Source organism: Sander lucioperca, chromosome 12 (assembly GCF_008315115.2).
Source record: "Sander lucioperca isolate FBNREF2018 chromosome 12, SLUC_FBN_1.2, whole genome shotgun sequence".
Lineage (NCBI taxonomy): Eukaryota > Metazoa > Chordata > Actinopteri > Perciformes > Percidae > Sander > Sander lucioperca.
The window spans coordinates 26,796,457-26,823,285 of NC_050184.1; the positions used below are offsets into that span (position 1 = coordinate 26,796,457).

A 26,829-nucleotide genomic window follows, 5' to 3' on the forward strand; every position below is an offset into this window, starting at 1 on the left:
CAATCACAGTGAAGGAATGTAGTTTCCTTACGTGACATAAAAGTTTTAGCTGTTGAGTTAAACCATTTATTCATTACTTTGACTGTATACCTCTTAACTCCACTACATTTATTTTACAGCTTTACTTGTTACTTTGCAGATTCAAAAATGAAATAAAAAAAATGAAACTATCATTATCATCCCAAAGCAGCAAAGATTAGAGTAAAGTCCCAAAAATGAAAACAGATATTTGTAGCAGAAGTTTTTTCTGCCTTCCTGCCTGATTAATCATCTTGTGACCTCTCAGATTTATCTTCTGACACTTGGGAGGGGGGCAAATCTAACTGGATTAGATACCATTAAGACTAAATTATCTGTATATAAAGTATTTAAAGCTAGCTCCACCTTAACTTGCTACAACAATGTTTATGTTTTTAAGCTGCTTTGCTGCAAGAATAATTTCATCTGCAGTATGTCATATATATATGATGTAGGATACAGTTTTCATTGCCCACACGGTTCTTGGGTGGTCCAGGCATGTTGAGCAGGACAAGTTTTGCTTCCTTGGACTTCTTCGTGATGACCTCATTAAGCCGCATCGCTGTGTGCATGCGCCTCACGTCGACCTGGCTCCTGATGCAAGAAACAGGCCACATAGGTTTTACAAATCCTTCTGTCAGCTGCTCAGCTCACACAATAGGTATGGCTACAAAATGTTAGTACTTACAAGTTCTCCCATTCCCTGTAGCAGCATGTAAGAGGTGGAAATAATTACGGTGAATTACAAACAGGACATGTACTCACATAGGAAGCTGTATTTGTTTGTGGTTTAAGTTCAAAGTTTTTTTTGTCACGTGCAGAAACACAATGTATCTCTTTCACCCCTGGAACATAGGTCAATATACACAAATATATACCACTGATCCATGTCCCTGTGTGCATGTCATGTGTCATGTCTGCTTCCTGTGCTGGAAGCTGAGTGAAACTGACAGGTCACTCACGGCTTCATGTTGAAGAGGTCTTTGCCCGCCTCCGGGTTGGCTGCTAAAAGGGTCTTCCCCTTGTCTGCACCCTTGTTGTCCGTCCAGGTCGCAGCGCCCCCTGCAGGCGCAGTGGGAGACGTTGGGCTGGTTGGTGTGGAGGCGTTCTTACTGTGAATCAGCTGAACATGTTTTGGGTTGGAGACAGCCACAGACTGAGAGAGGGACACCGTGACATGACAGTGAAAGAGAGAAAAGAGACACTTGTCAGTGTAGGTGAAACTTGCTGTGATAGCTGCTCTTGTGATGAGATAAAACACAATAGCACAATCAGAAGATTCTGCCCAAGCCAGAACACAGACAGACAACAGGTTTGGAGGGAATGAGGACAGAGGTACTGTAAATTAAAGTTATTCTCCTGAAGGCCATGGAAGCATTACCTCATCTTCTGGTTGTTCTGCCACGCTGGCTCCTTCATTGGTGCTGTGATGTGAGCACAAGGCAGATGGGTTTTTGCGCCGAATGGACCCACGGGATGAATCCGTAATGCTCTGAATCTATAGTTATAAACAAGTAAGGAAATGGATTTGGTTCAATTTGTAATTTCACTCTGGAATTAACTATTTCTTCCCTTTGATCATCGAAAACAAGTCCAGACAGCTTTATTAAACCAATTCCCTGCCCTAGAGCTGAGTGATAATGAAAATGTCAACATTAATGTCATGTTTATCAGGCTCCTATGTTGACTAAAATTTCAGGATGTTCCATTCTGTAAATTAAATTTAGTTATCAAGGTTTTTCCAGTTAGGTATAGTACAAACTTTTCTGGTTTACCTCTCTTTCCATCTCATTCTTGGTCAGATGCATCTGTTTGAGGATCTGTGATCGTTGCTCCATGATCAGTGTCTTCTCATAGGTGTAGGCTGAGATATCATTGTCAACCTTTAAAGCAAAAAAGACATTTTTAATTTATCATACAGTTGTCAAGTACTGAAACAGGAGTCATGTTATGGAAGAAAGTTTGGTTCTATTGATAAAAACTAGGTTTATCTCAGAACTATTTTCAACAGTAGTTGAAACAACAATCCTCTTCTCTGGGATCCTCTCGTTTGGGAACTCAGATTATGTGTCAGACAAGTCTCTCACCATCTCCACCACTTCTACCACAGCATCGATGCGCAAGTGATAGAGGAAGGTGATGAGGTCTTTCTTCATCTGGATACTATTGTCATCAATCTGAGCTACAGTGAAAATGCGCATCTTGCACTTCCTCCACACCTACGGGACAAACAGGAACATTGACAGATGATGAACAAAATGTTCTCAGTGTTCTTTTTAACCCTCTACACTGCGTCCTTCGTAACTTGTGTTCATTTAGTTTTTTTCTCATCATATCAAAACCTCAAATGTAAAGAATATGTCATAGTGTCTTGTTTCCTACCTTATGCTGGCGCAGCAGGAAGGGCAGGAGCATCAACATGCCTCCATCATGGACAATCCACCACACATCTATGTAGCCTTCAGTGAAGCGCTCTCCATTGGACGGGTAGCTGGAGATATTTTTAGGAACCAACAAGGCCAGACTAGCTACAGTTGTCTCTCTAACCACCTCTGCAAGAGGGAGAGAATGGATTTCTTATAAAATACAATGAAGGGCCATTAGACAGTAAGGGATGATATGGAATCCTGGAAATGGATTGAGGAGACTTCAAAGATGACTGAGTCAGATGTCTTCAGATTAGATGCAGCTTTACTGTATTCAGATCTGTAACATACACTCTCGAGAGGGAGAAAACAGTTTCTCACTGAACACTAGATGAACAGACTCTCTTTATACTGTTAGGCCTCACATCTGGAGAACCACTTGTCAATCACATAGTCATAACAAATTTAGGGTCCCACATGTGGTGTCTACTGTCAGGTAGGCCTCCTCCAAAGGTCACAGGTGAATGTTACATAAGTTGTTATTCAGCTCTCCTTCGCACAAAGCATAATAGGTACACCTGGAGAATATTATTTCTCATGGCCTCCCGATCCTGTCATGGTGTCATACCCAGATGTTTCCCATAACTCTTCACCACACATGGGGCATCCAACATCAACAGTCATTCTGTTGGCATGTGAAGTTCACACACACACACACACACACACACACACACACACACACACACACACACACACACACACACACACACACACACACATACATAATAACCTTATGTAATATTGTATAAGATATCTTTGAAAGCATGCAGACTTAATATTCAACCTATCAAGGGAGGTATTTCTCTGGTGATGGTGTTAATTGCACATAAATTAAAAAAAACATAAGGTTTAGAGCCTGAATAATACTGGATTACAGAGGCTGATACTGATCATATTTGAGAGTTTAAAAAAATGATAGATATATCAATATTCATTTTTTTTTAATATAAAACCATAAATAACAAAAACAAATATTCCCTATAAGGAACCCTTACATTTGGTTATTAAAGGTCCCATGACAGTGCTCTTTGGATGCTTTTATATAGACCTCAGTGGTCCCCTAATACTGTATCTGAAGTCTCTTTCCTGAAATTCAGCCTTGGTGCAGAATTACAGCCACTACAGCCAGTCCCACAATGAGCTTTCCTGAGTATGTGCCATTTCTGTGTCTGTAGTAGAGTCCAGATCGGGCTGAATTTTTCTGTCCGAGCCCGGCCCGCGTCCGACAGAGCCGTGACCGAACCCGGCCCGAGCCCGACAGGCATTAAGAAATTTGTGTCCGAGCCCGACCCGAGCCCGACACAGTTAAAATCAATTTTTTTTTCTCATACTAATGACACATGTACGTTTGTTTGTGTGGAAAGCTTTTATTAAGCAACTGTAGGAAGGCATTCGGAAATGTCAACAGATGAGCGCATCAGCACACACGGGGCAACAAGTGCACATTAATAAGCCGTTTAATTTAAAATGTTCAATGTGTTAACCTTTCCTGATTGCTTCGTTTCCGACCGTGATCAGAAAACCAGGGGAGACTCGTTACCTCCAGGGCCGACGTTATATAACGTTAGGGTTATATCCCGTTTCTGGTGAGCAAATTAATGAACTTGGTTTTCAGTCTGGGGTTTATCTCGGACACCGCACACACTGTGTTGGCTACAAAACTTAAACTTATTCCACCAACTCTGCTCAGTCCGCATCTACACGTCTGCTTCCTCTTTTCTCTATCTCTCTTCTGCCCACTTTACATACGCACTGAGCTCTCGCAGCACCATTTTACAACAAATGCCTTATCGCGCTGATGTGACTGAGCCCGACCCGAACCCGACCATAATTTCTAAATATCTGTCCGAACCCGGCCCGGCCGGGACCCGTCGGGCTCAGTTTGGGTATCCATGCCTTAGTCTGTAGCTATTGAGGAGGAGAGAGGGGGGGGCAAGGTGGAGGGTGGGGGTGTGGCCTTGACCAACTGCCACTTTGCTCGTTTGAAAGCCATGATGCCTCTTTCTCATGGGTGGGCAAAATTCTCTGGGCGGGCAAAACAGAGAAAGGGGAGGTAACCTTGCTCCTCTTATGAGCTCATAAGGAGCAAGATTCCAGATCGGCCCATCTGAGCTTTCATTTTCTCAAAGGCAGAGCAGGATACCCAGGGCTCGGTTTACACCTATCGCCATTTCTAGCCACTGGGGGACCATAGGCAGGCTGGGGGAACACATATTAATGTTAAAAAACCTCATAAAGTGAAAGTTTCATGCCATGGGACCTTTAAAGAATCATGACCAAAATATAAACCGAATTGGACATCTTACAGTAAAAATGAAAAATGAATCTTCACCTTAAACCCTTGACAAAGGATGAAGAAAATGTCCCACAAAAATCTCACCATCAAAAATTAAAGAATCTTTGGGCAGGCTAATCAGAGGGGAACTGATCACAGATATTTCTAGAGAATGACAGATTGATAGAAGATCTATTAACTTGGATAGCTGTAACCATCGTAGGGTTAAAGTTAAAGGGCAATGTATTCCTAGCTGTTTTCTGAACAGACCGCTTTTAATCATATATGCTCAATGATCAGGATAATCAGATGTTAAATAGATTAGGAAGGAAATCACATAAAACTAACATTTATTAACTATTATTTAAGACATTTATTATGTTATTTATATTGTTTCAGACTTACCAATAAAGTTCCTGAATTGCTGGTGGTACTCAGGCTGTTTCCAGTTTCGGGGCCAGCTGACCAACACAGTGTTGTGCTTCAGACCTCCCAGTCCTCCAACCTGGATCAGGTGGGACGTCCCATCTCTCAGATTGGAGGAGATGACCACCTGAGAGAAGCCCTTCACCTTCTCTGTCTCCATTAACTTACGCAACGACTACAAATTCACAGAGAGGGGAAGACAGCTGTTAGTGTCTGTGAGAGTTTAGTGATAATAATCCACTGTGTTTAAATATCACAAGTCAAAGTGTATGTGTTAGAGATTAGAGGAAGAACCTGATCTGCTCTCTGGGCCTCAGTGTAGTTGTCGAGGAAGGTTCCTTGAACTGAGGTGCCAACAATGGTCAGACCTTTCCCTGCTTTCAGCTGATTTGCCAGAGAGAGCAGACGAGGCTGCTCTACGTTCTGCTCAGCATCCACGCTCACCAGAACCAGGATCTGAGGCCTGACAAAAAAAACAAAGCACTAAGTAAATGACTCATCTCAGTAAGGTTAAGACATTATTATTTTTATTATTATCTATTATTTTAGTATTTTGGATTCAACGGTTACAGTTTAAAAGTTGAAGATGCATGGACTGACCTCCAGTTCTTGGTGTGTGGCGGTCCCTCCTCCAGCCTCATGAGAGCGAAGCGTGCAGCACTGAGAGAAATGCCACGTATCCCGTCACCCCACTCCTTCTCCGCTCTGTGACACAGCACATTAGGAGTATTTTCACTTTTGGTACTTTAAGTATATTTCCATGCTAATACATTTTTACTTTAACTTAAAGCTATAGTGCGTAGTTTCTGTCGCCCCATGAGGAATTCAAATTAATGACAACAAAACTGTCGGCGCGTCCACATGATACAAGCCTTCCTTGATCGCACACGCGCCCTGCCCCTCCTCCACACAGTTGCTAGTAGCCAAGGAGGACATGTAGGATTAAAAAAAAACATGATGGACTCTTCAGAAGAGGTATTTATCTTCACTCGAGTTTCTGCGCGGGAAAGTCACCGGGCGACACAATCTTCTGAACATAGCCATAGTGAGAAATACAGAGAGAGTTTTGTGGAGCTGAAAGTCTTAATTAGCTTTGTAGCAACTCATTTTGCAATGGCTTGAATGTAACGGATGTTTATTAATATCAAAAAGTTACGCACTAAAGCTTGCAGTATTGAAGAAAAGATGAAAAGATCAGAATACTTCTTCCACCACTGTGATTACTTACCCGCAGAACTCAATGTATTTGTAGATGCAGGTGGCGATACCCATGGCGACTATGGCGTAATACCAGGAACAGATGAACATGAGCGACAGGCACAGGCTCATACCCAAGAAAGACAGAGCCCTGCAGAAGACAGGACATCACACGTTTGGTCTAACGGGGAATTTCTATCGGCTTCACACCGCTGGCTGGAACACAGCAATGACCACAGCTTGTATATAGAAATGTTTATATTTAGTCTGGTGGTCATGCTACAAATCCTTCCATGCCCTGGCCCCACAGTACCTCTCCGACCTCCTCCATCCATACACCCCACCCTGAAACCTCCGGTCCACAGACTCTGGCCTGCTCTCCATTCCCCACACCAGACTCCGTACCTTCAGTGTTGCAGCCCCGACCCTCTGGAACACCCTCCCTGCAGATGTCCGCAATGCTTCATCCCTGGACACACCTGTTCACCACAGCCTACAACCTCCCTTAGCTCTGTTTCCCCAGTTGTTATTCTTCTCTCTCTTCTGTCTCAGACTATGTGTTGTATGTATTGTCAACTCTGTAAAGTCAATGTTGTGTCCTTGGGTTTCGTGAAATGTGTTATATAAATATAAATTATTATTATTAAATGTATGTTTCATTTTTTTAACACACAAACTCACCAGTGATAGAACTTAAAGCGCGGCCTCCAGTTTGGTGTCCTCAGTAAAGTCTGCAGGGCACAGGCAAGATTGACAAACATGTAGCACATCAAGAAGAACCTAAAGAGAGGAAGAGAGAAAAATAAAAAAGACAGACAAGTGAGACAGAAAGAGGTATCCTAACTACAGTAGGCCTGCACAGAAATGAACATGTGTGTGTGTGTGATGTTAAAATTTACTCACATAGAGAGGATGGGTGCAACTGCATCCAGTGAGGCAATGATGATGCCAATCTCACAGATGCTAGCTGTGAGCAGAAGGGCCCAGGTGGGCTCTCCGTTGGCCTTGCCGTGCCCAAACACCTGCAACAACATAAAAGGATTAAATTAAATCACATTTCATAGCACCTTCTTGGACATGAAGTGCTATACCTGTAGTATGGGACTTTATCATGTTTGTTTCTGCAGCCTAACGATACAACAAATACACATGCCTCCATAAAAGTTCTGGCTGTCTGAGAAGTCTGAAACACTTTTTCTGCTTTTATCATAGAGATGCGTTTGAATGCTACATGTGTACACACTCTAAGAAATGGGATGATGCCGTCTCGAGAGATGGCCTGTAGGAGACGTGGAGCTCCAGTCAGACTCTGGAGTCCTGCTCCGCAAGTGGAAAAGAAGGAGCCAAACACAATGACCCATGGAGACGGCCATGCCAGAGTCCCAATCACCAGGTTGCCATTGACCCCTTCACCAAACCTGTGGAGAAAGGTTAAGACAAAATACTCAGAAGCTCTAACACACATTGACTTGTTCAGAATTCATTCAAATAAACTATGTCTATTTAATGTTTTTTTTTTTAAAGAGTATTTTTTGTGCATTTTAGGCCTTTATTTCATAGGACAGCTGAAGAAATGAAAGGGGAGAGAGAGGGGGAATGACATGCAGCAAAGGGCCACAGGTCGGAGCAGAGCCCAGTGTGTGGCAAAGACCGATCTGCTGTACACGGGGCGCACGCTCAACTAGATGAGCTACCCAGGCTCCCTGGAACTATTTCTATGTTTTTAAACTGATATACAGTATAACTGGATATATGACCGTTTGCTAAGCCTGCATGTCAAGGGTTGGTTGGCGCACAGTAAACAAAAGGCTGGGCAGATTAACCACTCGAAATTCTTAGCTAAGTAGTTTTCGAAACAATGGGTCTTTGATTTCAGACAAAGGGGAACACAAAAGCAGGCTTCTCATTTCTAGCTGGTGAGAGTCGATTTTGTTGCCTTGAAATAACTCCTGTCAGTTTTCTAGTAGATATTTATCAGCTTCAGCTAGGGAACATTAGCTTCACAAGTTGGTTACAAATTTCCAACTAACCTTTTAATTTTGTCAGCTGACTCCTTTTTAAAGAAGAACCTAAAGAGTCCTTAAATATGCATTATTATGGCTACATACAGTACATGATATCGTGCTATAAAGCTGCATGTCCTGGGCAAAAAATTTGCATCCACACCAGTTGATGATCCATGTGGAAGACATAACTATATTTTGGCTGCTTAGTTTGCACAAGCAAGAAAAAGCATAGATGTATGCTTTATTGTTAATATTTCCAATATTTATCAGTGTATGGAGTGGGTAGAAAAAAGAAACCACCGTCCAACCTAGTCAATGGATCTCCCTGACTACAGCCCATACATTGCTACAGCCCCATGAACACATGCAGAGAATTCCAACACTTGACTTAACTACGAACCGTAGCATAAGCTATGATTGGTCTATCCCTGTTTGGTGGCGGGATTTAGCGAATGTTTGACTTTGATAAAAAATAAATAAATACATAATAAAAAAAACTAATAATGTACAGTATAATAATAATAATACTAATAATATTTAATAATAATAATATTAATCATTTTATAATATATTTAAATCGTAATCATTACACTCACTTGTCCCTTAGGACTACTCCTTCTATACAGGCACCAAACAGCACCACACTGGACATGTCTGGGGAAAAGCTGTTAAGAAATGTATTATTGGTAATGTTTGATACAAATATTACAATACTATGAAAAAGGTTATAGAAAAGTCCTCAATCAGCACTTTCATATCTACACAGTTTATTTTTATAACGACCTCGGCCCAGTGAAGGATACACACAATAGATGTGGTCGTGATGGCTGCAATCGTGCCGATGGGGATTGACTTCTGAGCATCACGCAAGTCTCCAGAGCGGTTGGAGCCTGCCATGATACCTGTGAGAGATGAACCAAGATGAAATAATCATTGGTTATATACCTGCATAGGGAGTTACTATTTATTTTTCTTTCTCTCTAGTTTGTCCACTGGAGTCATTTCACCAGAATCACAATAATTAAGTTTTCAGCGTGGACACATCTGCTTTTGGAAAGATGGTACAGCTGTAAAATTTACTCTCTAACTATCTCTTCAGTCTCAACTCACTTTTGGAATAGATTATATGTGAATGTAGAAAATGTACAGTGTTGATGTTTGGCATCTAGGCTCTGACCTTGTCTCCCCAAACGGAACAGCAAATGCAGCGCAGCAGGGAGTGGGGAGTGACAATAATAACTTCCCCCATGCTCATAAATTGCAAAAAGTGATTGATTTGGTCACTTGGGAGCAGCAGATACAAATTGTAAACACAACATCGACATATTATCACCTTAAAAAGTTGATTTGGCGAACTTATTAGTTCTTGTTATTAACACTTCCAGTAGACACATAGTAACATTAACATTCATTTAGAGTCAACTTTTTGGCCACCTGATGAAGTCCAATCATCTCTCTTCTTTAAAGAAAAATATCTATCTCTTTAGCTACAAAACGCTCCACTTCACTGAAAACAGCTCCTTGTCTGCATCTAGGAATGACATTGATTAAGGTCTCTTCAATAATTAAAGTGGAACAAAAAAGAGGTTTAAAAGACCCTGAAATACTGAGTTGAGTTGATCAGACCTGCAGAGTCTGTGACAATTCTTAGTTGGTTCATCACTACCTCTATGACATTACATTTGATCAGTGTTGGGTGTAACGCGTTACAAAGTACAAAGTAACAGTAACGTAACTACTTTTTCGGGTAAAAAGTAGTGTAATGCGCTACTATTGAAAATTTGGTAACGAAACGTAGTTCCTTTTTCAATTCGGCGCAACGTTTTCCCAGGGACAGATTTGACAGCGACACTGCCTTCTCAGCTGCGCGCTCACAAGCTCCACACGGGATGTGACAGAGGCTGGTAGCAGAGTAATCATGGCAAGCAAGAAGCAGCCAAAGCTAACTTTTGAGAGCTTTTTAAGCTTTGTGGCTTTTTGCTGGACGGCGCTCTGAGCCAGGCAGACACAAAGCTGACAATCTCACAGATGGATGCGGTGGAGATGGCCTCATAGATACACACAGCGGACCACTGTGGACTTGTGTCGGTTGCACGGACACGCAAGGATTTCCAGAAAAGAGGCTGCATGTGTCTACGACAATGCATGGACCATCGTGGCTGCGTGACCGGTACAAGTCGATACAGACATTACATGGTATACACTAACACCGTGTAACGCCGATGACCTGCTGATGTGCATTCAACCCGCGCTGGACTCGTTCATAATGAATCAGCCGTCACTCTGTGAGTAGAGAATCCAGTCTGCAGTGTAGTTCAGACACTTCACTGATAAAACATAGATTGGCTTTATGGTCAAAGATAATTTTTGTATAATTAACTTCAGTCTCTGCCAGAGACCCCTGCTTTTAAAAGTAACGTAAAAGTAACGAGTAAAGTAAAAAGTTACTTTCCATAGGGGGTAACTAGGTAAAGTAACAGATTACTTTTTTTAAGAAGTAACGAGTAACGAGCAAACACTACTTATTAAAAGTAACTTCCCCAACACTGCATTTGATCCATTGTTAATATAAAAACATAGATTAGAGCAGCGTTAAAGATTGGATAAGGACAGCCCCTCAACCAGGAGAGGACCTCTTCTGCCTTCAGACGTCTCTTCATTGGGCCTTTCTGCTGCTAACCTGTGACAGATGGGAAGTATATCCCAACAAGCAGGGTGAAGAAGCTGGTGATGTCAGCCAGGACGTAGCGGTTTGAGCCGGTTGCGGGACTGTCTGGATCTGCTTCTGATGCAACCCCACGCTTCTCCAGGAACATCCCTTTTTCCAGGTAGTTACCAAACAGGTTCTCTAAAAGACCGAGGAGCATTTAAATGAGCATGTGAGGTGGATTGGTCCTCCTACTGATGATGATGGTATTATTGATAAGGCATCTCTTACCTGCCAGGATGCCACTAGTGACCCCTGGGATGCCCTGTATTTCTTTAACATTGTTGTTGGTAAAGTATTCGTCACAAGTGGCATTGAGATTCTCAGAATCACAGAAGGACATCCACAGTTTGGTGGTGACAGTTTCATTGTCTATTTCGATGACCTTTGCACAGACGTCATATCCTTTCGAAAGGAGAGTTCGATTTCCCAGGAGGCAGACGCTGTAAAGTAAGTCAACACATCACCGTCACATACTCGGATCATCGGCGGTGACTTTGACCAGTGAATGAACGAGTCACTTACGGGAATACAGGAGGGTCAATGGCGGTCTTGATGACTCCGCCATAGACAGCCATGATGGAGAGGATGACACAGGCCAGGAATACCAGCGCCAGCTTGTTGACATATTTGACCCCCACAAACACCACCAGTGCCATGAAGCTCAGCACAATGGTGCCGTACACCCGCATGTTGTTGAGGAGAGCAGCCTCTGCCTCCTGCCCCTCAAGGCCCTCAATCTTAAAGATGGCTGCCTGAGGAACGATATAAATCTGAAAGAATGGAAAGATGGAGGGAGAAAAGTGGAGGCAGAGGAAGGGAGGAATTACGCCAATGTGTGGTGGAGTATGGTTGGTATGGTATGGTTTTTCACTGCAATGAGTAGATGTTCTTATTACAATGGTATGCTATGTTGTGATAATGACAACATCAGATTTTCTTTTTAACAATGCCAGTTCTGCTTGATGGGTCTATTGGGAATACATTAATGTTGCATATATTCTTTAAATGTCCCTGTAGTCATACAAGTAAGAGAGCAGCATACACAATAACAGGACTAATTAGTGATTAGTTACATGTGTGCTTTTCCTATTATGACATGTCAAAATGTGTGAGGTGAAAAAGGCATCTATAGACAATATATAATGCTGTATAGACAATATTCAAAACAATAATAATGTGAGTTATTTGATAATTAAGGCTACTTACCAGCAGAATTTCAATACAGCCAAGAATGTACATAGCACCTGCAAAAGTGGTGCCTAAATAGAAGCAGATCCCAACAGCTCCACCAAACTCAGGCCCCAGAGATCGAGAGATCATGTAATATGAACCTCCAGCTGTGCGTCACAAACACAGAAGAGTCAGTGCATTGTTCTGTCACACACAAACACAGTAATATATCCCCTCAGATATCCATTCACCTGGTACGACTCCATTTGTTGCGATGGCACTCATGGAGATGGCTGTGAGCATCGTCTGAAAAAAGCAGCACACAACAGAGGAGGGTTAGGGGACTCTTTGTCTGGGATGAAGCCTGACATCTGGCACCGGATGTCCTTCCTCTCTTACTATCTCCGCTATTCTGGCTTAGCGCCACCCAGGACTTTTGTAACAAGCCAGAGCGTTTTTTTCCCCTATCCCAAAATAGATAGGCGCTGTAGCCAGACCATATTTCATTGCTGACACAGCGCTGTGGAGATAGGTCTGGCAATGCGAGACTAAGGGACTTTGAGAGGCAGCAGGTGGGCACCTCAAATTTAATATGGCCAACAGCGAGGCCTTGATGAACTGAGGGAGAAGGCAGATAAAAACATCCAACAGCACAAGAGTCTAACTCATCTGCTCATGTTGAATTGTTCATCACAGGGATGTGACTAGTTAGGCACATACTTAAAGAAACTGATAACATTTACTAAATACTATACCAATACTTTTGTTGAGTACACTTTTAAGGTACCTGTACAATAATATAAGATTCCATCCAATAGAAGATTGAATATAACCATTTTTAGCATTTCTACATTGTTGCCTCCCACATTTTAGACTAAATTCTAGCATTTTAATAATCACCTTTGAGGCATGTTTGGGGTTAGCTCCTGACTATATTGAGTTGGTTGTTAATGGAGCAGCAAATGACAGATTCCAACTGAGGAATGGTGGTGGTGGGGTGTTAGTCGGTTTATTGGCAGACCGCCTTATACCAGGATTTACTATGTCACCTTCAGCATCTGTGCAATGCAAATTATAATTATTTAGCCTGTTATATATTATTACAGCCTGTAGTTTAATCACATACTACCCAAATTAGGTATGTGTGTGCCGAGCCCCTTTAGATTGACATCTCTGTTGTCATGCATTAAATTTAACACATACAGACATATTTAATGTAACATCTCTTTTCTGCACGGCCACACAGCAGTTAGTTACAGAGAGAGGTCTTGTTACACAACAGCAGTTTTACTCACTGTGGAGCAACACATGAAGACAATCACAAAGGAGCCTAAAACGCCTCCAATCCCGACCATCCAGGTCATCCGCAGGAAGAGGATCACACCAAAAATGTTCTGGATACACGGTAAGTACACACCCATCAGAGTGCCCAGCTGTGGAGCCTGAGAACACAAACATGGAAAGTGATTAGTCAAAGTTGTAGTGTCTTAGTTTTCAGTCTTTCATCTTACTTTCCATGTGAATGGATTAAAATAGGGGTAATAATCTGTCAGGAGTTCACCTTGTTGTTCAGTCTCTGTCTCCTTAAATCTATTCTGCCTTTTAAATTCATGAAATGACGTAAAACTGCACATTAGAAAGAAAGGGGTTTATTCTTTTCAAACAAAGAGATTGTAATCCTAAGGAGAAGAAGATAACAAGCTCTTTGTTCATTTGAAATGGGTTTATTTCCTCTGCAGAGAAGTGGGAAGAGAAATCTTTATTGTTTTTTTTCCTCATTGTGTCTGTCAGTGATTTTGTTGGCTGGCATTCAAACATTTAGTTTGCATAATAAATATCTACAAACATCTATCCAAAGATCACAGTTTTATTGTTGAGAGTTACAGCTCTCAAATTCTGCATGCTTGTATCTGCCAATATGTAGAAGAAAATGTAAATGCCCCCACAAAGTTGACCCACTGGGCCAAATGCCTTTTTTGTGTAAGATTAACATCCTTTTTAAATTCCTTAACTACTGTGTCTGGTTGCAGTTCCTACGAGGAGGCAGAGGACAGACAATATTACATTTTTAACACTATCAAAGAAGTGACAGTGTAAAGAATACACCAGAAAACAAAATCATTTATTAGATTAAGTCTTTGCTTGTCCTTATGCCTCATTTAAATTTGGCAGAGCGCTCTATGAGGAGATATGTGTGATGAGAATGAGCTGAAAGATGAATGGACACATCAAAGTCACTGCTTGTGTTTTGTCTACGGGGGAAAAGCCGGTGAGAGTGAGCTTGTGATGCTCTTGACTGCCCGTGCTGCAGGATCTTTCGGGTGACTCAGTCTGAGTAGCGTCTTCATATTGTGCTCACCCTTATCTTCTCCATCTGTGTCTTTCCCTGCAGAATTCATTTCTCAAATGAGTCCAAAAGGGTTAGCCTGACATCCAGCCTGACTAAATCGCAAATGCAAGTTATGTGAGCATGTGCCAGAGCAAATTAAACATGAACTCACAGATTCGTCTTGTTCCCAGGCTACAAAAGGGTATACAGGTCGTTATAGTTGACAAATTGTTTTAAATGTTTTAATGTGTTTTAAACATAACAAAATGTTTAATACACTCCTAAATAGGGGGACTTAAAGTAGAGTGTAGAATTGTCCTGTAAATAGGCCCAAATTATAATGAAGCAGTTACTTTCACTATATATATATCTTAGTATGAATAGTTTCTACTAGTTGCATCATACTGTATGTCCAGTGAGGGAAAGCTTAAATGGAAAGTATTTCAAAATGTAAGTAGTTTTCACAGAGCAGAAAGAGCCAGCAAGAAAGAGACAAAAAGCTTCACTGAAACAACTTAAAAGCAGAATAATTCCAATATCCAGTATCCATGAGGTTGTTACAGCCAGTCAGTCACTGAGGGCAGCAGTGTCGACTGAGCTTCAGCTAATGAGCTCAGTACCTACAGGTTTCTGACTCAGGTCACTGCCTCCAGCGCTCTGCATGTGGGAACACAGCTGCTCCCGTGTACGTAGGTTGTGAAATTAAAAGACAACAGAATATAACACACCTGAAAACATCCTTGAAGGAAAGATTTATACATCCACTCTTTTTGTATCCCCTGTGTAACAAGCCGCACATAGATTGTCCTACCAATGATACATGTGACCTTTTGGGCGTAATTAGAAATAGGATTCATTTAGTAAATTATCTTTATATAGATGGCTTTACTATACCCTCTCTTTACAGGATATTTACAACTGAAGAGTTTCATGAAAACAAAACGTATAGTAATTAATATAGATGGGGAGGGCAGAAATACTCAACAAGGAAAAAATAAATTTAAAAAAGACAATTTTGTATACAGTATGTAAAAAAACAAAAACAATAAGCAAAGTGTATTTGGGCTTGTGTCTATTATAGATCCTCTAGTGTATCAGTTTACATTTTGGCTTAAAAGAGCCAAGCACGACAGGACAACCCAAGAGAAACTGGAGGAAAACCCAAAGAGGATTCAGGTTATTGTCTTGTGCTTCACCAAGCAAATGCAGGATAACCGACCTGACAAAAACCCTGATGAGAGCCAATACATAATAAACCAGCCAGAGGAAACAAATGTGAAGTACAGACAGGCCTTGAAATCGAAATATTGACAAACAACAAATATTGATTAATATTTGGTCAATTCCCCATATTTCTCCCTGGATATCAGATTTTTTCTGTGAAAACAAGCATCATCAATTACATGAGAACTCCACAGTAAATATCCTATAAAAACCCCATGTGGTTCTCAAGGTTTGCTTAGTTAAAAGTTTGTCCTTAACATTGAAATAACCATACCAAGTAATAACTAACTTTCACTGCTGCAGTGGTGTATAGTATGGAGTGCTGGTTTTCATTTCAACCATTCTACTGATCTGTTCCTCAGTCCAGTTAGAGGTATGTTTGGATCAAATTAAAAGCTGCATTCCCACTTATAATAATAATGGTTTGCATGCATAGTAAAATCAGTTGACTTTTGTGTTGACTAAAAATGTAAGCAAAGCAGAAATTAAGAAAATTAAAGTCAAAATTGAGGACAGTGAAAAACAAATCAACGACGCTTACAAAATGGAGCATAGTGTACATGTAAACTTTTGCTCTCGGATTCCTGTTAGTTTCATGATTTTTAGTTGACGATTCTGATTCAGATTGCTGCAGGGTTGGATGGATGAACAGATCACATGCAGTACTCTACCTTCACAGGTTTCTTAGACGGGCGAGCCCCCTCCTCATTATTCTCGGCCTCTTCGTGCTCTTTGCTGCCTGTCGGCAGGTTGGAATAGTTGGCCAGACTGCTGAGCAGAGAGGAGACCATTGGACTGGTATCCATCTCCTCCTACAAACGTGCACACACACACACACACACACACACACACACACACACACACACACACACACACACACACACACACACACACACACACACGCATGCGCACGCGCGCGCACACACACACACACACACACACACACACACACACACACACACACACACACACACACACACACACACACGGTCATATTAGACCTGGTGATATGATCTGCATGTTTTTTACTGGGTTGTGAAAACTATGCTCACCTCAAACAGAGCCATATTCTTGCCGTCATACTGCTGGCTCTTGTCTGTGTCGCTGGCTGCACTGCTGTTAATGAAAGGACTGCTCTCTTTGGGGTTCCCATCACCTGAAACACAGAAAGACCAACTGGCAGATTTAGAGCCAGTTGGTCTTCTTCACTCACAGCTGCACACAGACATTATGCAATTATGTTGACAACACAATGAATAGTAGATTGTAAATACATGAACATTTTAGGTGTGGTTAGGTTTACAGAGAAGTCATGGTTTTAGTTTAATGCTAATCTAGTAAATACGTCTTGTCCCGTGCTTCAAGTAACTGTTTTTAAACTTTTTCAATATTAAACCAGAATCATGATCTTTCCCAAACCTTAACCAAACGTTGAATCATGCTTTAGTTGGTACAAAACTAATGAGTAGCCTACAGCTCCTGGTTGGTAAAAGCAACACAATCAAGTCATCTCTTTCAATTCCCCAAACTGCATCTGTATTACACTAATCTTTAAAGCAAAGAGGAGAGTCAAAGCCAGCCAAACTGCTCTCATGCAGCACATAATCCTTTGAACGATGGACTGCTGTTCTAAAGACGCACTGCCTGTCAAATTGGATTAGACAGCATTTCAATTTATGTCGTTTTTGAGTTTCATGAAGGATTAGAGCTTTTAATAGCTTTCTATCAATACATGAACACAACACAATATCCAACTTTCCTCCGGACTTCATTAGTGATGTGAAAATCCTTTAAAATGACCAATATGAATTCGTCATTTTTATTTGTTTGCTTTTTGTTTTAAGAGGCAAATCTCAGACGGTGCAGCAGACAATAATGAAGACCTGACCTGTCAAACTGCATTTTGTGACATTTAGACTTACAGCAGGTTGTTTATTTCTACTCAGGGTTAGTTTAGATTATGTTGAAGCCAACCACCTGAGTATTCTGTAATCCACCATGAATTTTAAATCTGCATTTAAAGCTCATTTCAGCTCTTAGCTTAGAGTGAAATCAGCTTTTAAAACCATGTTTTAATAAATGCCTTTGTGTGTTTGTGTCTGTGTGTGTTTGTGTGTGTGGGTGCATATGCATGTGTGTGTGAGGACTTCTCTCTGTGCATGTATAAGTTTTGTATGTGTTTGTAACATATTTCTTACAAGTTGCTTATATTCCTGCTGTTTCGTCGTTGAGGGGGAAGTGATTGGCTGAAAGTTGTAACTGTTGACAACACCACTGTCAAAAAAGGATATAACCTTTTCAAATAATGAGGTTGAGTTTGAATAATGTCTTAAATTATTTCAAAATGCATTGGTTCATTTATTGTATATTTTACAAAATGTATTAATTTCTTATTTTATTTTATTTGGGGCACCACAGCAGAGGAGGCAGATTTGCTGAATCAAACACTTCACAGACTAGATCTAATCCAAGAGGCAACCTCCGGCCCTGAAAAGTGAAGCCAGTGCAGAAGTGCCTGCATTCTTTCTAATTGCCAGCAGGGCAACTCCACTGGTTGCAAACAAATAATCTGATCATAGAAGTCTAAGAGAAAATGATACTACTATAATAATTTTAACTTGAGATGTTCAGGGCTCTCCAGCAAAAAAACGTGAGGCGCTCATTGAAAACAACTACTGTTCAAATGTGCTGTATTTGATAGGGGCCCTAAGAAGTCAGCTGATCATTTTTGTTTTCCAGTAACGACATTTTGTTTTAAGCCTGTTATTAGCCAAAATTAGCATCCCAATTAATATGTTAACGTGAATTAATGATGCCCCTTGCTAACCGAACTGGTAACTTAGCGCTCCTGCCCAGCTCCACCCTCTTGTCACATGGTCCCTTCAGGCTCGAAAAAAACAAACTCAAGGCTTAAAAATGGTAGTCCACAAACCAATTGATGAAGTCACAGAGGCTACATCCACTTCTTTTAAAGTCTGATATACCCTCTGTTTTCTGCCTCCTGACCCTCAATGAGCTGCTAAAACATTTTCATGTCTCTTAAGCAATGAAGCTGCGTGTCACAGTCAGCGATGTTACCCATGGGATGGGAGTGTTGTGTAATAAACATCCTACATCACACTGCAGATTCATACAATAATACAAGCTGTACTTGGCTATGAAATCTGTGTATTTCACACCCCAAAAATGTCAACCAAGCTGTACAAAAACACACCTCATTTGTTTATTTCTATCCTCAGATTAGAAACCACATTCCTCTCCTCATCCCTCACTACAATCAGTGAGTGACCTTGGAGTGTAATCAACCAACCAACCAACCAACCAACCAACCAATTAACCAACCAACCAACCAACCAACCAACCAGAGGTCTCGCTGGAATTGATCTCCTTGACAGACAAGGTTACATCAGTCTAATTTTGCCTGTCATAGTAGTTTTATTAATTCCTACATCTATCATATAATTTGTGCTGCGTTTAGAAATGTGTCAGTAACACTTTATAATAACAAGGGTCATGCAGTCAATATAACATTTTCATCTCTCTGCAAAAGGTTTAAAACCAAATGTCTTTAAAATATTACATTGCTGCAGCAGTTTATTTTTTAGCCATGCTGGCTAAAATATCTCAACGCCTATTGGATTCCTTAAAGTGCCCATATTATGAAAAAATCACTTTTTCCGGGATTTGGGGTGTTATGTTGTGTCTCTGGTGCTTCCACACACATACAAACTTTGAAAAAAATCCATCCATGCTGTTTAGAGTGAGATACGGTTTCTGAATGTGTCCTGCCTTCAGTCTCTGGGTGAGCTGTTCAAAATCGGCACGGCTTGTGACGTCACAAGCCGAAACGAGCTGGCTAACCGCAACCATTAGCTCGTAGCATTAGCATGCTAACGCTAATGCTAACACTAGCATGCTAACGCTAGCATGCTACCTCGTTCTCAATAGCAAAGCACTGCTACAACACACACAAATTCACCATAATCTACAAAAGAACTACTTCCATGTGCGCCCTCATTTAGAAGTCTCCCAGCTAATCCTGCCTTGTAACTGACCGAAGTTGTAGAAACAGCCTTTCTTTTACTGTCTATGGAGCTAGCTAGCTGACATGATCTACATCTGTGCTACTGCGCATGTGCAAGTGCAATCAAAGATAGTACAGAAGAAGAAGAAGAAAAGAGGTCTCACTCTGGAGCTAAAACAGAGACCAGGTGAAAAGAGGAGCTGCAGCAGTGAGAGAGAGCGGTGCAGTACAACAAAAATATGGTGTTTTTTGAAAATTAAACCATGTAAACCTATTCTGGTACAACCTTAAAATACAATTATGAACCTGAAAATGAGCATAATATGGCTGCTTTAATACCAGCAAAACTAATGACATTCAATCAAATCTGATCTGATTTCTTTACTGTTTTATTATTCTCTGTAGCACTTTGCGACACACAAGAGGGACACTGCACAGGATAGAAATTCAGACCCCAGGTCATCTGGAAAAAATATGTTTTTAAATGTTTTAAAAGATAAAACTGAATCAGCTAGTCTGGTACAACTACCTGGGGGCTGTAATGCAGGAAGAAGAAAACATTTGTATTCTTCATCCATGACTGTGATACAACCAGAAGTGCTCTGCCCGAGGATTTCTCCCTCTGTTCAAGTTCATAAGTGGCTAAAAGATGACTGTCTATTTATCTGGGGCATTTTGTACTATCTGTAGTCTAGGTGAGCCCTGTAAAATGAAGTGCAACTTTGATAAAATCAAAGTACAGACAACAGTTTCCCTTCGATTGCACAACACAGAAGAATCATTGGCCAGGAGATTAAAGAGTGTTGAAAGTGACCTACATAGATACATTTCTGCAACTGAAGAGAACAAAGAGGTTTATATGGCTGTGAACAGCACTTAAGATGTATCTGTATTCAGTTGTAAAAGCTTCCTATACCTGAGAATCCAGAAAACTGTCATGTAAAGTGACCATACAAAGCTTCAACTCCCAAACATCGCTGCAGCAATGGAAACTAGAGACTTAAATGTAATATATAATCTAGAAGCAGACATGAAGCATAGCAGTTGAAGAAGCTTATTAAAGCACCAGAGAACAGACACACTGAGTGTATTTGAGGTAATGAGTTACTGTGGGGCTGAACATGTGAAGCAACAACACAAAAGCACTGCGTTGACTTTGACTTTAATGTGCAGGTCAGAACAGGACGAGTTGCCCCATCTGACACATAGTCATCATGTCCACAGCAAATGACTGCCCCAGGACGAGCTCTTTTGTATTCCTTTGACTGACTTATTTCTAAAGCACCTCTAAAACACAAAATTGCATTCATTTTCAGCCCGTATCTTAGTCTGTGATGGATGTGGATGGGTTTATTGGCTTATATTTGTTAAGTCTTAATAAATAAAGACTCGGTTTAGATAGTAGTTAAATAGGTTCTGCATTTAATAGCTCATTCAGTTATGTTTTACTGTTTAAATCTGAGGTAAATATTCATACTTTATAAGAACAATTCATCCTGAGGGGAACATGAATGTCTGTACCAAATGCCAATCCATCCAATAGTAGTCCACACATTTTGATGCGCTAGAGGAAAAATCAGGGGATCATCAAAGTAAGTAGGATTTATCCTCCAGAGACCATGAGTGTGTGTGTTCACAATGTGAACTCTTCTGTGGAGACTGAGGCAAGGAAAGAGATTGAAAAGTTAATTTTCCAGAAAGAAGGAATAAGCCTCTACCTCAAAGTTGTGATGCTTATGGTGCTCTAACTCTTTGATTTAGCATATTTAGTGCTTCAGGGGAAGAGTTATTAAACTACAGATTTCAATTAATAAATGAGCTGTCATTACAAAATGTTTACTCTCAGACTGTGTGCATAGTTCATTAACTGGAACTCGGTTCTGCTTCTATATTAAACTATGACATTAGTCCATGCGGTTATTTTGAGGGAGATGTTTGCGTTAGTTATCACACACACACACACACACACACACACACACACACACACACACACACACACACACACACAACCTGAAAACAAAACACTTAGATAAGTTTGTGACTCAAATGTTTAGCAGATTTGCCACTAATGGATAATCCTTCTGTGCTTGTTTCATCCTCAGGCCAACACAGACATGACGTATTGATAAGAAGTGATCGGCTCAGAAAGATTACATCACGGCTGATTTACAAGATCTGAAAATATTTATAATGATGCTGCTGCAGCAGCGGGCCAAGCTGTCACTGCGACTTGACCGCAGCATGCAGATGAAAGGCAGAGGGCAGTGTAGATTTGTACCCTTGATGTGACATGGTTATTACAAAATGGACAGTTTATACCGGCTTTTAAAAGCTTAATAGGACGTAGGCTCAAGGGGATTATCCAGCAGCTGCTGGAGGCCACAGAGGAAAGCAGAAATTAACTTCTGCATGTTAGAGAACTGCACCAATCAGCTGCACAGCAAACGTCACAATTACATCCACAACACACATACCTTTGATTTTCACCTACTCTGCTGTAACTGAGAAATTAAAGCTAATTCCATAAAGTCATTTGTTTAATTTAAATTCTCTTATCTCCTAACTGACACTCTTTCACAGCCTGCTGCCTGCCTGTGTTTCTGCAATCTCAGATTGTAGTCAGCAGGGGTGACACTGAAATGTGCTGCGTTCTGCCAAAAATGGTTTGACATTGAATGTCAAACTTGCTATTAAAACAGGAATGATGACACAATATTGAGTTAAGGGATGATGTTGCATTTTCTGCAGCAGAAGCAATAATATATGATGAATAATGTTGTCACGTGAATCTCATTACAGATATATCCACTGTTTATACTGTACATATAATGGATTTGAAACAAAACAATTACACCTGATAGACTCTTTTAAAAGCATTATAGCTATGCTTTGGCACATTTAAAAAATATTTCAAAACCTATTGGATGCATTGCCATTGAATTTTTGTGCAGACATTCTTTTTTCCCAAAAGATAATACTACTGACTTTGGAGATGCCCTGACTTTTCTTCTAGCACCATCATCAGGTTCAAATTTGAAATAGTCCAATATTTGGTTCATGACCTACTACCTCAAATTTATTGACATTCCCATCTAAATTAAATGATTGACACTTTTACTTGACCAGATACTATTAACAGATTGATTACAGGTTTTGACAGACTTGCAGGAATTAATGAAGTCACAGGCTGCTGATATGCCAGCTGACATGCACTCAGCTAAGATTTGTGGGGGTCATTTATAGTCCTGATTCACTGCTCTTAATTTGGAGTAATACTCTGCCTGGCCCACATATGCACAATATAGCTTTCTCCTTCACTTGAAGCATACCATTGTTAAACACTGCTATCAGCTCACTCCAATATCTTCTCTAGAAGTCATTCAATGTTCAAAAATAATCTGGAGGTTATTCAATTTGAGATGTGTGAATGAAGACACGTCAGGTTGGCTACTCAAAAGCAGCTATTTCCCTAACCTCATGAATGAATTTTTAACTGTAGAAATATGATTCACACATTCACATTCCTCTCAAGATAAATTGTAATCACTTTGGTGATCCCTGAACTTTTCATCAGGTCAAAATTTCCATTTGTCCAATACTTTGGTTTATGACCAAATACCTTCAAAACTAATGATGTTCCCATCAGCCACAGCTTTGCTTTGTGTTTAGCAAATGTTAGCATGCTAACACGCTAAATGAGGTGAACATTACACCTGCTTAGCATCAACATTACGAATATTTTAGCATGCTGATGTTAGCATTTAGTTCAAAACAGATACAGCAAGTACAGCCTGAATTTATAATGTGCAGGACCAGTCCAGTGGGATATAAATAAAGAAGCCAATAATACTCATTATTATTATTATTATTATTATTATTATTATAAGTAGTAGTAGTAGAAGTTGAATCAGTAACACTTTACTTGAAGGTATCTACATAAGAGTGACATGACACTGTCATTAACACATGACACAGTCATGACACATGAACCCTAACTCTAACTGTAACCCTAACCATAACTTGTCATGACAAAAACCAAATGACACTTGCTAAAAGAAGCGTTATGTCATAAACGTTTATGACTTGTTTATAATGTTTATGACACGTTCATGACAGTGTCATGTCACTCTTATGTAGATACCTTCAAGTAAAGTGTTACCGATGAATCGAGTCACATTATTTTAAACGTTTTAACAAAAATCTCCCACAGTCATTTTTTTGACTCATTCAATCACTGATCTTTTTGTAAAACAGACAGGCTATTTAACTAATATCCTCACATACTGCTTTCTTCTTCTGATTAATGCATGCTTGCACTTCCAAAAGCGTCTTCTCTAGAACCAATATTTAATGTTTACCAGCAGAAAAAACTCTTTTGTGCTCCATAGTTCTCCAGACATGCACAATACATGTCAAAACAGCCCAGCTTTTTCAGCTGCACTTTATGCAAATCAGCTGAATTGCAGTGATGCAAAATCTTTCAGACATGACAATAATTTGCAATGGGTTTAGTAAATACAGTATTCCCCCTCATCTTGTCTTGATATTAAAGTCAAACAGAACTTTAACATCAGCTCCCTCATGTGTTACACTTGCATAAAGTCCTGATGTTTGTGTGATGGCTATGTAATTGTATCACTATAGCAACGCTTCATCAGTCCCACAGAAACAAACATGTGAACACAAACTTGACCACATCCATCAACTTGTCAACAGATCTCATCTTGATGCTTCAAAACAAAAAACAGCTCAAAATTCAAACAAGCCTCAACATTTCCAGATGCGAAGCTTTTTCGTGTTAAACAAAACAATGTGGTTGCCTCTGATATCACTTTACACTTCTGCCTCTCCGACATGCATGAGCGTGTTTGCCAGAGAGAATAGCTCTCAGTTACTGGCGAGAATTGCTGTTCCCAGTAAAACTCAGCTGCTAATGAGACCACCCTGCTCCACAAACATGTGATGTGATAGATTATATATATATATATATATATATATATATATATATATATATATCCTTTACACTTGTATAATCTGAGTACTCTATCCACTGCTGCTTCACCCACACAGTGGAGATAAAAGCAGGGCAGGAAGTAACAATGACAACAGATTTTAACTGGACTGAACTATACTTTACATACTAATTATGTGCTCACAAGCAAGATTAGAAATGTATGCACCTATAGAAAGTTTTGTGTGGATTTCAGTTGGATGACAAAAGAGTGTGACATTGATTTAATAGAAACTATAAGCCAATAACATGAGTGTGGGAGGCAGGTTTATCATCAATGGATCAAGCTCTAAAGCAATTGTTCCATAATAAATGTGCCTTTGGCTTATTTGTTATGAAAACAAACCCTGACCCTGGGCCAGGCAACTACTGAGTATTCTCCACATTTTCCTCCTCATCATCAAACTCAACATCAAATGATTAATTCACAGCTAGATCCACTCAAAGGAGTGTGAAGGTTAATGAGGGTGATTTTACCAAATGATTTAAAGGAAATGGATCTTCACTGTTTACTGGAATACTCTCCCTCACATGGCATGGGTGGGCATGGATACAATAAACTGGTGCAGGTAAAGGCAGAAAGCTACTTTGGGAATGTGAGAGTCCAATGAAAGGTATCTGTAGATGCATGAAAGGGTGGGAAAGCGGTTTTACTGGCAACAAATCCCATTAAAAGACCAAATTCAACAATGCATTAGTCCGTCTCTCAAAACTTTCTGATTTCTCCACTCTGTCGTGGCCGGTCACCAGTTCCTATTGAAGACATACATCTTTAAAAATGGGTTAAAAATACATACTTTCATTTCCTAAAACATATGGGCACTGTAGTTTCTAGCAAATGTTATTCAAACAGGAGTAGTTTGTGTATTTTGTCGGGGACTATTTTCAGCCGCACATTTGGTGCTCTAGGAGTAATATCTGGCAACTGTTTTGTGTATGTGGAATTGTGGAAACTACTGTTTATTGTAATAAAGAAATATGTCAGTCAGTCTAACAGTGTGCCTCCTTGATGTGTTTTTAACAGTTTTTTTTTAAAAACAATGGAGCTCAATGGCACAAATGAATAAATGACTGGACCGCTGACAGCGAGCTGTGGGAAGGAAAATGATGAGGAATGAAGGATTAGACCACACTGTTTTTCATAATCTCCAATCTAAGACGACTGGGTGAAGAGATGTTCAGTGGGAGGATTAGAGGAGAGCTATATCACTATTCCCACTTTCTCCAGTTAAATTGCTCTGCTCCTGGATCTCAAAGTGTCAGCCTCTGTAGTGTGATCATGGTCTTAGTAAAGCCATTAAAAGCCCCAGTGAGTCATGTTACTGCCTTAAAGTAGCAGTAACATGACTACTTAATGGAAGACCGTTATTACCACAAACAATTTCACTAATCCTAAAGTTGCTTTTATCAATATTTTTGACATAATCTATGGATCGAATAACTGTGTGTGTGATGTGAAACGTGTCGACAAACTTCCCTTCAACTCTACTGAGCTTTACTGTATACTGCACAACTCGTTTGCTGTTTTGGTTCAGTCTCATCGCTATCATAGCGTTTATTGCGCAGTACTTGATCAGCACCGACCAGTAGACAGACACAGTTATAGACTAACTGGAGAACATAGTGGAGCATTTAACAGCTAAAGAGCCAGATATGTCCTTCAAGAGTTGGTGGGAAACAAAACAGAGCTAAAAGAGAGTGAATATTGGACCTATACGTTCATCAGGTGATCAAACACACAACTCCAAATGAATGTGGCTCTGTATCGGCTGGATGTGTGAATAAATAACTGTTTGCTAAGAAGTTGGCCAATTTTCTAAGGTGATAATGTGTCTGTGTTATCTTTACAGCTTGTAGTGTGCTGTGGACAAAAAAAAAACAAACAATTAATGCAGATTTGAAGATTACATGCTTTGGGCAACTTACAAAAAAACTCACTGTGGGTGTAAATTAAAAACATTTAAACAATCCCATCTTTTCAAGCTTTTTTCTAAAATCAGTCCCTCTCTGTCT

General features: G+C 40.3%; 1 protein-coding gene across 4 annotated transcripts in view; it reads right to left on the reverse strand.

Annotated features, from left to right (window-relative positions):
• LOC116062161 (solute carrier family 12 member 5-like) overlaps positions 1-26,829 on the reverse strand; it is a 45,305-nt gene that overhangs the window by 6,689 nt on the left and 11,787 nt on the right. For 2 of the 4 annotated variants that reach the window (XM_031316754.2, XM_036008318.1), the window contains 24 exons: positions 16,834-16,937; positions 16,453-16,593; positions 13,524-13,670; positions 12,480-12,534; positions 12,265-12,395; positions 11,581-11,828; positions 11,287-11,498; positions 11,029-11,196; positions 9,152-9,250; positions 8,945-9,002; positions 7,586-7,760; positions 7,246-7,364; positions 7,024-7,122; positions 6,374-6,493; positions 5,746-5,850; positions 5,440-5,608; positions 5,125-5,320; positions 2,401-2,570; positions 2,106-2,237; positions 1,794-1,901; positions 1,400-1,516; positions 981-1,174; positions 707-721; positions 479-612 (listed from right to left, as the gene is read on the reverse strand). In XM_031316754.2, the coding sequence (XP_031172614.1) occupies positions 479-612; positions 707-721; positions 981-1,174; positions 1,400-1,516; positions 1,794-1,901; positions 2,106-2,237; positions 2,401-2,570; positions 5,125-5,320; positions 5,440-5,608; positions 5,746-5,850; positions 6,374-6,493; positions 7,024-7,122; positions 7,246-7,364; positions 7,586-7,760; positions 8,945-9,002; positions 9,152-9,250; positions 11,029-11,196; positions 11,287-11,498; positions 11,581-11,828; positions 12,265-12,395; positions 12,480-12,534; positions 13,524-13,670; positions 16,453-16,593; positions 16,834-16,937 (3,216 nt within the window). The remainder of the gene's footprint in view (positions 1-478; positions 613-706; positions 722-980; positions 1,175-1,399; positions 1,517-1,793; positions 1,902-2,105; positions 2,238-2,400; positions 2,571-5,124; positions 5,321-5,439; positions 5,609-5,745; positions 5,851-6,373; positions 6,494-7,023; positions 7,123-7,245; positions 7,365-7,585; positions 7,761-8,944; positions 9,003-9,151; positions 9,251-11,028; positions 11,197-11,286; positions 11,499-11,580; positions 11,829-12,264; positions 12,396-12,479; positions 12,535-13,523; positions 13,671-16,452; positions 16,594-16,833; positions 16,938-26,829) is intronic. The other 2 variants (XM_031316755.2, XM_036008319.1) reach the window with 2 other exon arrangements.